Below are 16,173 nucleotides of genomic sequence, written 5' to 3' on the forward strand. Positions count from 1 at the left end.
GGAGAATATAAGCTAGAAGTGGTATAATGATCATGTTTCTTTGTAGAGAACAGACACGATCAAGCAGATAAAGCTCAATTTAAAGTCTTTCATATTTTATAGTGATAAAAGATCTTAAAGTTTTTCATAGTTTTAGTGATAAAAGAAGATCTTATCTGTGTGTCTGTTGTGCTTCTCATAATAAAAGTCTGGCATTATCAGTCTTGCCCATAAGAAAGTTGATCATTTCTAAGTCTGAAAAATTGGGTTATCCATTTTTAAAAAGATAGGTTCTTTAATGTTACAGACTTTTCTGACCAACGTTGATCAGATTGGGTCTATTTATAGAGCCTTTTTATGATTCCAGTTATTTATCAAACAAGAAGACTATTTTTGTTATGTAAGCCATCATACTCGGAGAAGGCAGTGGCACCCCACTCCAGTACTCTTGCCTGGAAAATCCCATGGATGGAGGAGCCTGGTAGACTGTAGTCCTGGGGTCGCTAAGAGTCGGACACGACTGAGCGACTTCCCTTTCACTTTTCACTTTCATGCACTGGAGAAGGAAATGGCAACCCACTCCAGTGTTCTTGCCTGGAGAATCCCAGGGACGGCAGAGCCTGGTGGGCTGCCGTCTATGGGGTCGCACAGAGTAAGACACGACTGAAGCGACTTAGCAGCAGCAGCAGCAAGCCATCATACTATCTTTAAATGGTAATTTAAAAAACAAGTGCACACAAAATTTTTTACATAAATGTTCTTAGCAACATTATTTGTAATATTAACTAAGGTGGAACCAACCCAACCATTCATCAGCTAATGAATGGAAGAATGCAATATGGTATATCCATGTAGTATAATATTATTTAGCCAAAAAAAGGAATGAAGTAATTATACATGCTAAAACATCAGTGAACCTTTAAAGATGCTAAATGAAAGAATCTGGTCATAACAGATTATACATTAGTTTATATGAAAATGTCCAGAATAGGCAAATCTGTGAAGATAGAATGTAGATAAGTGGTTACATAGGATGGAGGAAATGAGGTGTTACTACTAATAGGTATTGAGTTTCATTTTGGAGATGATGAAGATGTTCTAAAATTGTGATGATTGTACAATTCTGAATATAGTAAAAACCATTGAACTGTACACTTTGAGTGTACTCTATGTGAGTTACATCTCATTAAGTTGTTTTAAAAAGATACAATGAACAGTCTTTTAATGGAGCTTGTAAAGTAGTCTGATGCCACAGTCATAGCTTCAAGCAGTTCTTGGTAATTAAAGAATTAACTGTTATACCATTCTCAAAGAATTGATTTATATTTGCTCACAGCGTTATTTCACCAAAGTACTATGTGGGTATTATGTGTTGATTTTTCACTCAAACTTACTAAATATAAGAAGTCTCTGAAGAGATTGTGTCTTTCTTAAAAAGTATAATACAATGTTAAGTCAGATTAAAATAAAGTTTACTTGGAAGGTTTCAGACATTTAGTTTACTGAATACTAAAATGTACTAGTTATTGTAGAATTTACAATTGAAACAGAAAGCTGCTGTCTTCCCTTTAAGAATTTAGAGGCTACTTGGGGTTGATGTCATTAATGATTCTTGATTTCTCTCTTTAATAGGTCACTACTGTTTTTAATGAAGTCACATCATCCTTCAATTTAAATCCTCAAGTATTACAGCAGTTAGATAGTAAACGACAGCAGGTCCAAATGACAGTTACAGAGACCAACCAGGAGTGGCAAGTGTTGCAGTTGAGAGTGCATACTTTTGCTGCATGTGCAGTTGTGAGCTTGCAGCAACTGCCGGAGAAGTTAAATCCTATTATAAAACCATTAATGGAGACAATTAAAAAAGAAGAGAATACGCTAGTGCAGAACTACGCAGCTCAATGGATGGCCAAACTACTTCAGCAGTGCACAACAAGGACTCCCTGTCCCAATTCAAAAATTATTAAAAATCTCTGTAGCTCACTTTGTGTGGACCCGTATCTAACTCCTTCTGTCACATGTCCAGTACCAACACAAAGTGGCCAGGAAAATTCTAAAGGTATATATCTAAACCTGTATTTGGGGTACAGAAAGAATTAACCATTTAAGTTTGTTTACAGTTATCTACAGGTATAATTTAAGCAAAATCCAGTTTATGTTGGAGATTTTTACCATTTTGAGAGAATTTGCACTTATTGCTAATAAAATCACAGCCCTCTTAACTCATAAGTTTTTTATAAAAGACCTGGTATCTTTGAGGACTTTAAGTTCTCACATTTAAGATGACTAAATCCTATAAGACAGGTATTAACCCTTAACTTCTCTTTCAAGATCATCATTATAGGGTTTACTGTTAACAGGGCTTGAAAACTAACTGCATCCAATGGTGATTGAAAGTTCTTTTTATAAAATTGTTTTCTCTAATGTAGTACATGTCTTATGAGATAAGTGGACTCTGTTATCAAATAGTGTTTAAACAGCTTTTCTGTTTTCCTCCAGAAAATTTATATGTAAAGTAGTAACTGCTCTTTGTAGTCTAGTCTCAAGGACCAATGTTTTGTCACGTGCCTTAGTCCTAATTTCCTCCCATCCCCCTCCCTGAGGGCTAGTTGAGGCAACAATATTTTGCATTGGTTGGTATTTCTGAATTCATGGTTACTCGGAGAAGGCATTGGCACCCCACTCCAGTACTCTTGCCTAGAAAATCCTATGGACAGAGGAGCCTGGTAGGCTGCAGTCCATGGGGTGGCTAAGAGTCAGAAATGACTTGAGCGACTTCACTTTCACTTTTCACTTTCATGCATTGGAGAAGGAAGTGGCAGTCCACTCCAGTATTTTTGCCTGGAGAATCCCAGGGACGGGGGAGCCTGGTGGGCTGCCGTCTATGGGGTCGCACAGAGTTGGACAAGACTCAAGTGACTTAGCAGCAGCATAGACTTTTTTTTTTAAAGAGAAGTTACTTGCAGTATTTTTTAATGTGTTTTTTTATGCCTGGAAATGAACTCATTTTTAAAGAATTAATGTACTTTTAACAGAAGGAGGTACAGTCAGCCTTGCATTAGATATTTCTGGTTGTCAAGAGGATTCTGCAACCTTGGTTGTATTAAATATGGTCCTATGCAGATATCAAAATGTTTAACTTAATGTTGCAAATTACTGATTTTTGTGATCATTTCATTGTCTAGAGAAAATATCATTGGCCTATAAAAATTGAGGCTTAAAAGACAATTTTAAAATGTGTTGTATCTTTTGGAGCAGGAAACATTTGGTCACATGTATTATGGTTTAAGGATTATTTGACTTTTTTCCTTAATAGGATCCAACTCTGAAAAAGATGGAATGCATCATACTGTCACCAAGCACCGGGGTATAATTACACTCTATCGGCATCAGAAAGCTGCTTTTGCTATCACAAGTAGGCGAGGTCCTACCCCCAAAGCCGTCAAAGCTCAAATAGCAGATCTTCCTGCAGGAGGTAGTGGAAACCTCCTTGTTGAACTTGATGAGGTAAATAGTTTTTCTTCTTTGAATACTCTGATTTTAAAACAAAATTTCTTACAGATTGAGAGCTAAATTGTCATATCAGCTTCTAGAATTATATTTTTAAGTGAATGAACTGGGGCTAATAACTTTTTGGAGTACTCCAGCAACAGAGTTCAGAAAAACTACAAACTTCAAATTTCTCAAGCTTCTTATTTTTACCAATTTAGTTTCCTGATTATCTTCCTAGCAAGAAACCCTCTCCATAGTGGGTGTATAAGTCATTCATAAATATGAACTAATTCACTCCTGTAACAGTGACTATGGAGATGTTAAGTAATAGTGAAAGCTAACTTTTCTCAGTCTTATCAGTGTTAGGGAATTACTGTTGATATTCAGAGGATACGTTTATAATGTCAAATAACTTGTTACCTTTTAGTCAACTTGAATTTTATTAATTGTGTGATGTGAGGTAGGGATCTAAATTTATTTGCCCATAGGAACAACCATTTATCCCACCACTGAATGTTTTCGTCCCTAGTTGGTGATGAATGCTCCTCTGTTATATATCCTGCTTTCCTATATGTGAGGATCTCCTTGGGCTTTCTATTCTATTTCATTGATCTACTTGTTCTACAGTATAGTTTTTAAAGACAATTTAAAAAAAGCTTGGTGGGACTTCCCTGGTGGCACTTCCTGGCGGTCCCGTGGTTAAGACTGCATGCTTCCAGTGCAGGTTTGATCCTTGGTCAAGGGAACTGAGATCTCACACTGCTGTGTGGCTGAAAAAAAAGAAAAATGTTTTTTAACTGGTTTTGAAAAAATCTTACAGTCACATTTTTAACAATGGAATTCTCTAGGTAGCTCTACTGGTTGCAAGACATAGGAACTTTCCTGAGTTGAGCAATACACTATCAGTGCTAAAAGACATGTGCTTAATATATTTCTGTAAAGTATAGGCCTATTTTGTTTTTTTAAACCAAAATCTTATTGTCTATATTCCTTTTAAAATAGTCTGTGAATGAAGACTTTTTCACTAACTATATTATTCTCATGTTAATTTTAATAAAAAATGTATACTTTGATGATTTGCATAGTTCCTTCACTTAAAAATACAATTGTATCTTTCTGGGGGGACTTTTTTTGTATTTAATTATTAATGAAATTACTGCTAAGTATGAGGTTATATTAATCTTATTAAACAGATGCTTATATTCTATCCCTTGAAAGTGAAATTCACTCAGTCATGTTCGACTCTTTGCAACCTCCTCATGGACTATACAATACATGGAATTCTCCAGGCCAGAATACTGAAGTGCGTAGTCTTTCCCTTCTTCAGGGGATCTTCCCAACCCAGGGATCAAATCCAGGTCTCCCGCATTGCAGGGAGATTCTATACCAGCTGAGTCACAGGGGAAGCCCAAGAATACTGGAGTGGGCAGCATATCCCTTCTCCACGGAATCTTCCTGACCCAGGAATCAAACCAGCGTCTCCTGCATTGCAGGCAGATTCTTCACCAACTGAGCTATCAGGGAAGCCATGCTATCCCTTAAGCAAATATAAATAAGGGCAGGTCATGGTAAGTTTCTTTCAGATAGAAGAAGAAAAAAACATGTCACTTAGGACTATCTCTAGAAACAGCACGTATTCTTCTATTTCTTTTCTCCAGCCCCCGAAAAGTATTTTATTTTGGATGTAAAAATCTAGCTCAGGATTTTATGCCTATGTAAATTTATTGAGATGTGTTTTATAGTTATAACATGTCCAGTAATTGGTAACACTGAATTCTTAACACCGATTTTTAAATTCTCTTAATAACATTTTGAAAGCATTATACTTTTTTCTGAAATCTTGTTTTCACCTAACATTTAATTTTTAGGCCCAGAAGCCTTACTTGGTACAACGGAGAGGAGCTGAGTTTGCCTTGACAACTATAGTGAAGCATTTTGGTGGTGAAATGGCAGTGAAGTTGCCACATCTCTGGGATGCGATGGTTGGCCCACTGAGGAATACAATCGACATACATAATTTTGGTGTGTACATATTTTTCCGAGTTGAGATTTAAACAGATTTCAGTGTACATCTATTACATATGTCTTTATAAAATAACAGTGCCTGTGCCTGTTTATCCCAGGCCAGCTGGTAAGTTTTTAAATAGAAGGTTGGTAAAAACATTGATTTTCATGTCATTTTGTATACTTTTCTTGCTTTTTACTTTTCCTGTTATGTATTTAGAAAGAGATTTGAAATGGATCATTATATTAAGCTTCTTTAGTTCTTTAGGAGTAGCACCTCAGCAGTTAAATTAAGGGTGTTGTATTTCATTTTACATTATAAAGCAAAAGAGATTCTCCCACAGTAGCTGGGGGGTGCTAAGACTTTTTGTAAGCTCTGGATTTTGAAAAACTATTTGTAAGGTAATACGCACTTAAATCAATGTATCTTAATAGATGGAAAGTCCCTCTTGGAAAAGGGAGATGGCCCTGCCCAAGAACTGGTGAATTCTCTGCAAGTTTTTGAAACAGCAGCAGTGTCGATGGATTCTGAGCTTCATCCCCTGGTAACTAACTAATGCAAGTGTAGTTTTTTTCCTAATAAATTGAGTAGTCTTATTAGAAAGACTTAAGGCTTGAATGAAAAGTGCAACTACAATGTCATCCCTTATGATTTCATTTTCTTTTAGATGCTATAACTAGATTCCTTCTTTTCCTGACAACTTAACTCTTCCAGGCTTTGAGGCAGAGCTGGGTGCATGAAAGAAAACCCACTCTGAGAGCTTAGAATACAGGGCAGTAGGAACAGGGCTCTGATGACCTGAAGCCAGCTTCAAACACAAAAGAAAGCTGCATCCCTGTTCATCTGTACCATCTTAATAATATAGTTCAGGAACAGAAGAATCCAGGTGATAAAATCTCTTCCCTAGATAAATGTAATGGTAGGAGGAACTTACCTCTCTGAGATGAAACTAGTCAGTGGCAAAGATAGAACATGGGTTTATTTTTTAACTATTAAAATCTCTGTCACCAAAAAATTAGAATAGAGGGAGGAGGAACATAGACCAGAGAATTAATTATCTGGTTTTTCCACTGAATAAAGTATTGATATTATTCTTTCCATGTAACTGTAATAGGAAGCTTTGCAATTTATAACATCATAAAGGGTGCTAGCGTCAATTCTCTATTCATATAGGAGAGAGTAGAGGGAAATTCTTCTGTTTATATAGTAACAAAGCATATTCTTTTACTTGTTAAATTTTGGGAATTTAGTAAAGAAGGACAGAATTCATCTGTAAGTGCTCACCCTCCGTGATCAAACAGGATGCATTCAGTTGAACTGTAAGGCTAGTTTGTTGAGCAAGTACCTGACTCTCATCAACATTAATCCTGGCTTCTGTGCATCAGACATTTAATAATGGGATATGTCGTGCTCTTGTGATTATATTGCATATGGAAAGCCAGGAAGTTAAAGTGGAAAATAACTACCAGAGTATGGTGCCTAGAGCAAAATCAGGATCACCCAACCCAGGGAATACAAAGTATGTACTTAAACCTAAGCTAGATTTGGAGGGGGCTGATGATGTGCAGTGTCATTTTCCCAGCCTCAGTAGGAGAATCGTGCAAGTGCCTTTGATGTGTTCCCTGCGAATTTTGGAAAGTATTGAGTGTTCCCTGATGCTTAAGAGAATATTCAATAGGGGAGAAGTTCTGCATCCATCTCTTCTTTTTAAAAGCATTATAATAATGTAGATTTAGATTAAATTTTTATTGAGTATGTTCTGACAATGTTTTAAGGTAACTGGAGATAATTCTTGGATTTAGCATTGCTTGGAATATTGAGAACCTCTGAGTAAGGGCCATTATAGTTTAAACATGAGATTCCCTATTGAGTCTTCTGACTTGTCTTTTTGTTTTTAGTTGGTACTGCATTTGCCTCATCTTTACATGTGCCTTCAGTACCCCAGCACTGCAGTGAGGCACATGGCTGCTCGTTGTGTGGGCGTCATGAGCAAAATAGCTACCATGGAAACAATGAATATATTTTTGGAGAAGGTTCTTCCATGGCTGGGAGCAATTGATGACAATATCAAACAGGAGGGTGCAATTGAAGCTCTTGCCTGTATCCTTTTTCACTTTGACAAACTACTCAAATTATATTTGCTTTATTTAAGAGTGACTAAAATAAAATTTATTCAGATATATACAGGGCAGTCCAGTGGTTAGGACTCCACACTTTCACTGCTGAGCAAGCCGTGTCAGGATTGGGGGGTGGGAGGAGAACAAGCCAAAAAAAACCCAGCACCAAAAACAAATGTGCACACAACCTGCCTTGTTCCAAAAAAGAAAACTACTTTTTTACATTTTATTTTGAAGTGTTATTTTTATTGCATTACATTATACCTGTATTTACATTTTATTATAATATTCACACAAAAAATTGAAGAATTACTGTTAATTTTGAGATCTTTTTATAAGCAAAAAATTTATAGTCAGTATGTTTTTAAATATGAGGTTTGCTAAAAAAGTGCATTTGGCTTTTTCTATATGATGCTATACTACTTTTTTTGGCCAACCCAGTATTAATCAGATGCTTATAAATTTACTATGTTTGCTTTGTTCATTGATTGTCTGGCAAAATGATTAATTAACTAGAAATATACAGACAAGCTTTTTACCAAGGGTATGACATCCATGAACATTGTTTAACTCAAAATACCTAAAAGATATTTTGGTCTAAGAGCAAGAAAGATGGATAGAGAGCAAACCAGTAAAAACTCTAGCTAAAGAAATGCTAAAGATTATGGGATTGAACTCTTTGGACCTGCTGTCTCCAGCTCAGGGTTGTTAGGATCCTGGTGGGGAAATTGGAATTAATTTTTGACACTTAGTTGTGCTCCCTTGCTTGCAATGTAAATCAATTTATTTTGATATGTGAGTTCTAGAAACTTGTAGGAATTCCTCTATGGAAAAAAATCTTAGTAAAGATTTCCTCCAGCATTCCTCAGATGAAAAAAATCATCTTCTTAATCTTGAGAAAGTTACATAGTTTTTACAAAAGAGTAACCCTGTATAAATGCTGTTATAATTGAATCAGACCTTGAGGGATAGTCAGTCCCTCATAATACAGGGAAGCAATGAGGAACTGTCTTAGAAGTCCCAGTCTTGGTATATCGGTTTGTTTATGAAAACAGCTACCCTGGAACCAGTTAGAAATTTCCTTAGTAACTTCCTCAGGTGTCATGGAACAACTGGATGTTGGAATCGTTCCATACATTGTACTCTTAGTTGTGCCTGTGTTGGGAAGGATGAGTGATCAGACGGACAGTGTAAGATTCATGGCTACACAGTGCTTTGCAACACTAATTAGACTCATGCCACTTGAGGTAAGTTGATGATAACTTGGTTTATGAACTTAATGTTTTCAATAACTTCATGATAATTGTAACACCTTTTAAAGAACACATTTTAAAGAACAAGTTTTTTAAAAGATGTTGAATATGTTTACATTATAAGTGTTAAGACTTTTATGTTTTAATAGGTAATTTTCTTTAACACTGTTTTAAATAAAACTATGGTTCATAAAAGAATAATTCTTTAGGTGATGCTAGATTTCTAGATGCTGTTCTAGAAATTTGTGTTCCTGAGTATCCCAGTAATATCTAAGATACTGTTCTGGAGTTTACATGAAAGGTAAATTTGAGAGATGGTAACTGAAAGTGTAAAAAGCAAACGATATGCTTGTTGGATTATGGAGAAAGCAGAATGCAAGGCTGAAGTTGAACAATTTTGGAGTATACTTATGGGACAGAAATAATATATGTGGCCAATGGAGCAAATAGAAGTGGCTTGAAGCAAGAGAAAAGCCAGGACCCTGTCACTTAGCCACTTAATATATTTTTATGGGATTTTTGTAATTCAAGAAATAAGTATATATGCATTTCGCCCATTCTGTAGTATGTGCCCAGTAGTTCCTTTTTAGGCCAGATAATACACTAGAATACCACATTTTGTTTATCCATTCATCAGTTGATGGACATTTGGCTATTATGAGTAATGCTGCTGTGAGCATGCACTTATAAAGTATTTGGGTGTAAGCTTTTTTTTTCCCCCTTCTCTTTTTGATTTCTCTGTGAGGCACATGGGATCTTAGTTCCCTGACCAGGGATCAAACCCGTGCCCCCTTCAGTGGAAGTGCAGATTCTTAACCAGTGGACCACCAGGGAAGTCCCTGCTTTTCTTTCTTTTGAGCACACATTTAGGAATGGAATTACTGGGTCATATGATGTTTAACTTCTTAAGAAACTATCAAATTGTTTTCCCAGAAAACTGTACCATTTTATATTTCTACTAGAAAAGTATGAGCATAATACTTTGGAACAGTCTCTCGGCAGGGGGAAGAGTTTGACTATATCTGGTTTAAAAAAAAAAAAAAGCTGAGTCAAAGGACTTACCATAGGGTACTGAGTACAGTCTTCAGAAGTACACTGCCTGAGTAATGGGGCCAAATTAACCCTTGCAAGAAGATTTGAACCCACATTAGCAAAGCCTAAAAAAAGCAAGCCTTAAAGGATTGGATTGGTTTCAGATATTTAACTACATCCCAGAAAAAATTAAAAAAACTAAAATATTTAACCCCCAAGAGTTTAGCACCTAACAGCATAAAACTTAGGATATTTAGCACACATCAAAAAATTAACCAGAAGGAATTCCCTAGTGGCCTAGTGGTTAGGATTCTAGGCTTTCAGTGCCATGACCAGGGTTCAATCCCTAGGTGGGAAACTGAGATCCCACTAGCCATGTGGTGTGGCCAGAGGAAGAAAAAAGAAGTTACCCAGGAGAAAAGTCAGTCAATAGAAGCAGACCCTGAAATGACCCAGATAATAGAATTAGTATACAAGGTCATTAAAATATGCTCCATATGTTCAAGAAGGTAGAGGGAAAGCATGAGTGTAATAAAGAGTGAAATGGAAGAAATAAGAACAACCCACATTGAAATTCTTGAGTTGAAAGATACAATTACAAGTAAAAACACATTGGATAGGATTAATGACAGATTAGATGCTGTGAATTTGAAGACACAGCAGTAGAAACAAGAATGTCATGCAGGTTAATTGCTATTCCACTTTATCTTGATTCACTGTTATATTTTCATAAGAAGAATCATGTACTTTTCTTTCAAGGATTCTGGGACTATCAAGCAGTGGGTTGGATAGAAGCTTTTATTCCTTGCACTGTTAGTAACTCTTGCTGCTTTTATAGGAATTGGAGGGAGGAAGATATCAATGGAAGAGTTCCTGGCACTGTACAATATTTATGAATCCTAATCATTGTTAGGAAATGTACCTCATTGTATGGCCTTATGCTGAGTCACTTTAGTCATGTCCAACTCTTTGTGGTCCTATGGACTGTAGCCCGCCAGGCTTCCCTGTCCATGGGATTCTCCAGGCAAGAATACTGGAGTGGGTTGCCATTTCTTATTCCAGGGGATCTTCCCAACCCGGGATCAAACTTGGCGTCTCTCATTTCTCCTGCACTGGCAGGCAGGTTCTTTACCTATAGTGCCGCCCAGGAAGTACAGCGTTATATCTGGTTGTTATTTATTAAAAGGTCCATGAGGATAAATGTCTGAAGATTTGTTACTTCCATGTAAAGCACTGTGCAGAAAGGCCTTGTTTTGATAGTTATCATTAGGATATTGAATGTGTTAAAATGTTAGTTTCTATCTTGATTAAGTTGTTAATTCTAAACCCTTTTGAGGGAATTCCCTGGTGGTGCGAGCTTTCACTGCAGAGGGGACAGGTTCGATCCCTGGTTGGGGAACTAATTTCTTAATCATAGGGCAGTAGTTCTCAAACTTTTTGGTCTCTGTACCTCTTTACACTCTTAAATATTAAAGACCCCAAAGAATTTTTGTTTATATTTTCTGTAGTAGAAATTAAAAGTGAAAAGTGGAAAAAGATTTATTAATTCATTTAAAGAATAAATCCATTAGACTTTTGAATAGACCTTTTACAGATACACGCTTTGGTCATCTGGAGAACACTGGCTCACTGAGTTATGTAAGTCTTTTAAAGGTTGATTCATATCAGCATATAGTAACAAAAAAGACTCATTAGTATCACCAACAGAAAATTTTTAAATATTGGGAAGCACCTGCAGTGCTAAGTTGCTTTTGACAGCTTGCATTTTATCACTGACAACAAGTTGTGCCACTCATTTTCCTTGAAGTGACCAAATTTTTTAAAAAAAATAATCTGCCAGATACTCAAGTCAGAATAACCATAGTTTGTCAGTCCATTCAAGTAAACTCGTTCTGTAAAAAACAGCTAGGTCAACTCACAATTTTAAGAAATCTTACAAGTGCTTTTCCTAAATATTTTGTATTTCAGTATGCATGGTATACAGCAGAAATGCTTTATGGAATACTTCATATTTTGTTGCACAGAATGTTAAAAAAAGATGTGCCATTCAAAGGTTGAGGTTTAATAAAATTATTTTTACTGCTTCAGTGACATTCTTAAGTGAAACCAGCTTGTGTTAAAAAAAGGCTGGTGCGTGGCAGCAAGTAATAGTGACTGCTCGTATATTTGGTGTCACCGCCTTGATTCTTTCTGAGGCAAAAGCAGTCTTGCCCACCATTACTTTTGTGCATCAGAGCAAAAGTCAACACAGTGGAAAAAGCAAACAATGTCTTATCCTTTGTTATGAAATAGCTGCAGTCAGTAACCCTGTGAAAAGGTCTTAGAAATCCTGAGCGGTCTGCAGACCACATTTTTAGAACCAATACCCTGGGCAACCATCAACACTAAAGAGGCTCTATAGTAACAGCATTCCACTTAAACAATACAATTTTGCCATTATCAAGTAACACATGGTATGGGAAAAATAAGTTGTAGCTGTGTTCTTAAAATAGCTTAGATGTGCTTATTTAATAATCTCATCATATAGTGCTTTTAATACCGAAGTCTTAAGTATTTGTCTTCCAGTCACTAAAATGATACTATTTTTGAATTGGTTTTTCTTTGCATATATATGTGTGTGCGTGTGTGTGTGCGTGTAGCAAATCATTTTAATACACTTAAAAAATAATTTTAGGCAGGCATTCCGGACCCTCCAAATATGTCAGAAGAATTAATCCAATTGAAAGCCAAGGAAAGACACTTTTTGGAGCAATTGTTAGATGGGAAAAAGTTAGAAAATTACAAGATTCCAGTACCAATCAATGCTGAACTCAGAAAATATCAACAGGTAAAGTTTTATACTTATCTTACAAATTCTGATTATTCCTTTTAAATACACCTTGAAGAATTTAAAGATTGATTTAATAATTAAAATTCTTGTGTTTGGTGTCTTGTATCCATTTATTTCTCCCTGCCTTTGGTCTTTGTAAACATGTTCTTTACAGAAAAATATTTTTATGATCTGTTCACATTTACCATTTTTCTCTTTCTCCCAACGTTTCAGGATGGTGTGAACTGGTTAGCATTTCTTAATAAGTATAAGCTTCATGGAATTCTGTGTGATGACATGGGTTTAGGGAAGACTTTACAGTCCATCTGTATTCTAGCAGGAGATCACTGTCACAGGTGATTTTAAATGTTATGTTAACACAAGGCTTTCAGACGCTGAGCAGTATAAACAAGCTGGTTAATTCATTGTGTTTTGCTGTTGTAAAGGGCCCAGGAATATGCAAGATCAAAATTGGCAGAATGTATGCCACTTCCTTCCTTGGTGGTTTGTCCACCAACATTAACAGGTCATTGGGTGGATGAAGTAGGTAAATTTTGCTCCAGAGAATATCTCAATCCACTGCATTACACTGGACCTCCTACTGAAAGAATAAGGTAAGAACTGTACAACCAGAAAATGTTTAATCTTTGCTTTAAGTAATTTGGAAGAATAAAATTTATTAAAAATGAATTCTAGTTAGTTTTTTTGGCCATCAGACATAGAAACTTACTTTAACTTATTTAAGAAAGGTAAATGAACGTATTAAAAATAGAATCAGTGAGACTCATCAAAATTTAAGGAGTTTCGGGACTTCCCTGATGGTCCAGTAGCTAAAACTCTGTGCTCCCAGTGCAGGGGGCCTGGGTTCAGTCTCTGGTTGGTGAACTAGATCCCATGTGCTGTAATTAAAAACCACAGCTAAAACATGGCATAGCCAAATAAATCATAAAATAAATACACAGTGTAAGGACATTAACCACTGTCAACAATCAGTTAGGCTCTAAGGTTTTGGAGCTAGGAAACTATCAAGAACCAAAACCGTTCTTGGTGCCTTTCCTAAAGTCTTGTGATCATAGCATCTCCTAGGAGCTTCTGTTATTTCTTCATTTTTTATGCACTTTCCCTAAGAGCTACCTCTTCCTTCTTCCCTCTCCCCAAAAGTGCTTTTGGTGCACAGTGGCTTGCTCTAGCTGCCCTGATCCCATAGAACACTATAGTTCTATTAATACATCTCTGTTCCTAAATACAGGTGTTGAAGAGTGGTGTATCATTACTTCCAGTTTGTCTTTTAAAGCTTGGATAGTCACAGATTACTGATTAGTCCGTAGATTTGCTGCCCTTCTGTGAATTAATAGCTAACATATACTGAGCACTTACTGGTCAGGCATTAGATATTCTAAGCAGTTTTATTTACATTTATGTAATACCATGTATTCTCTTAATTACCTTATGAGGTATGGGTACTATTATTGTTCCCAACTTGCAGATAAGGAGTTTTAAGACATGGGGCCTGGGAAGATCACTCAGCTAATTAAATAGAAGCTCACTAGCTGTAATTAAATGAAGATTTGAACACAGGCAGCTCAAGAGCTTGTACTCTTAAAGAATTTACTGTAAAGGAATTCATCCATTTATAAGTGGTAGAAATTCAACTGAGACTAGCTTAAGCAAACAGGAAATTCATTAATTAAACTGAGCATCTTGGGGTGAATTCTTGCTTCAGGTACATCTAAATTACTGTTCTTCCCCATGCATAGCTTGTTCTGTTGGTCTCTACTGGACTTTTGTCTACTATTGGTATAGATAAAAGGTCATGGGCAGTCTTAGGCCTACATTCTCCTAGCTTGGCAACTGTAATGAACAGAGATAGTCTCTGAGACTGGCCGGCCTTGATTGCGTCATGTCCCCAAGCCAGCCTCCATGATTGGGGAATAAAATATTGTGAATGGCTTGATCTGATTAAAATGCTTCACCTCTTTGGTGATTATGGGGACATGTGACTGATGGCTCGTGCTCGGCCCCCAGCACAACATGGAATGCTGAAGGAATAGTGCCTCCAAGGAAGAGGTTTTGGCAAATAAAATGACCTTCACATCGTGAGTCGGGTACTCACCTCTTTTCAGTCAGCTGAGTTAGGGCCACACGACCAAGTTGTAAGGAGAATGGCCTTCAGGTAGCAGGGTCATGGATGTAGAGTAAGCAGAAAGGAATATTGGGTTTGGTAGGCAGATTGAAATCAATTTCTACAATGGCATCTGTGCTTTCCACTTTGCAAGCGTATTACAAACTCTGCAGGTTCCCATTTTCTAACCTTGCTTATTTTTAAATGCAGGTTACAGCACCAGGTCAAAAGGCACAATCTCGTAGTGGCTTCCTATGATGTTGTGAGAAATGACATAGATTTCTTTAGGTAAGAGTTAAAGTTTTTTAAAGGAAAACAGTGTCAAATTCAGAGAGAATTGTATCTTTCTGCCTCAAAGACTCTTCATATTGTTCCTGACATGTAGTAAAAGATGCTAACATTTTTTGTTTATTTTTCCTTAGAAATATTAAGTTTAACTACTGTATTCTTGATGAAGGCCATGTCATCAAAAACGGAAAAACAAAATTGTCAAAAGCAGTAAAACAACTGACTGCTAATTACAGGATTATTCTTTCTGGAACACCAATCCAGGTAATTATTTACCTTTTCTTTACTTGGCATTTGACAGTGAATTAAAGAAGAGGTTTTTTTTTTAGTTTTTGGAATAATTTCCAGTAATTATCTTGCTTTTATAATGGTTCATTTGGTATGTAGCAGTATCTGAGCAAACCCGGTTTTAAATCTCATATTTAAAATGTGATTTTAGGCTGTAGTAGCCCATGAGTCCGGAGAAGGCGATGGCACCCCACTCCAGTACTCTTGCCTGGAAAATCCCATGGACGGAGGAGCCTGGAAGGCTGCAGTCCATGGGGTCGCAAAGAGTCAGACACGACTGAGCGACTTCACTTTCACTTTTCACTTTCATGCATTGGAGAAGGAAATGGCAGCCCACTCCAGTGTTCTTGCCTGGAGAATCCCAGGGACGGCAGAGCCTGGTGGGCTGCCATCTATGGGGTTGCACAGAGTCGGACACGACTGAAGCGACTTAGTAGCAGCAGCCCATGAGTCAGGAGGCAAAGCCCAAGTGCAGTTAGAAGGGTTTCACTGCAGGAAGGCAACCCACCACGGTGAGCCAGAGCTTAAGCAGGGTGAGAAGGGCTTCTGGAAGGGGTAAACAGATAGGACGGTACCTTAGGATCCACACATACTGGGAAAGCATCCAAAATGGAAAAGTGTGGGGGGTGTTATTTTTTTTTGGTTTTTGTTTTGTGAAACTCCCAAGTAGAATTGGAAAAAACCTTTACCTTTTCTCATGACCCATAAATACTGGGTAGACATGACCTATAACCAAACTCTTCTAGGTTTTCCTGCTTTGAATAAATGATGGTGATGGCCAGATTTCT

At 36.9% G+C, this 16,173-nt stretch overlaps 2 protein-coding genes across 3 annotated transcripts in view; one reads left to right on the forward strand and one right to left on the reverse strand.

The window, feature by feature from the left end:
* BTAF1 (B-TFIID TATA-box binding protein associated factor 1) overlaps positions 1–16,173 on the forward strand; it is an 87,785-nt gene that overhangs the window by 59,210 nt on the left and 12,402 nt on the right. For both annotated transcript variants that reach the window (XM_059881985.1, XM_024986069.2), the window contains exons 20-30: positions 1,612–2,038; positions 3,296–3,486; positions 5,340–5,493; positions 5,911–6,020; positions 7,375–7,576; positions 8,692–8,840; positions 12,553–12,705; positions 12,922–13,043; positions 13,134–13,301; positions 15,020–15,097; positions 15,232–15,361. In XM_059881985.1, coding sequence (XP_059737968.1) covers positions 1,612–2,038; positions 3,296–3,486; positions 5,340–5,493; positions 5,911–6,020; positions 7,375–7,576; positions 8,692–8,840; positions 12,553–12,705; positions 12,922–13,043; positions 13,134–13,301; positions 15,020–15,097; positions 15,232–15,361 — 1,884 coding nt within the window. The remainder of the gene's footprint in view (positions 1–1,611; positions 2,039–3,295; positions 3,487–5,339; positions 5,494–5,910; positions 6,021–7,374; positions 7,577–8,691; positions 8,841–12,552; positions 12,706–12,921; positions 13,044–13,133; positions 13,302–15,019; positions 15,098–15,231; positions 15,362–16,173) is intronic.
* Positions 1,622–16,173, reverse strand: part of CPEB3 (cytoplasmic polyadenylation element binding protein 3) — a 263,323-nt gene continuing 248,771 nt past the window's right edge. The window contains exon 10 of the mRNA XM_059881919.1: positions 1,622–4,241. Coding sequence (XP_059737902.1) covers positions 4,209–4,241 — 33 coding nt within the window. The 3' untranslated portion in view covers positions 1,622–4,208. The remainder of the gene's footprint in view (positions 4,242–16,173) is intronic.

Source organism: Bos taurus, chromosome 26 (assembly GCF_002263795.3).
Source record: "Bos taurus isolate L1 Dominette 01449 registration number 42190680 breed Hereford chromosome 26, ARS-UCD2.0, whole genome shotgun sequence".
NCBI classification, from domain to species: Eukaryota; Metazoa; Chordata; class Mammalia; order Artiodactyla; family Bovidae; genus Bos; species Bos taurus.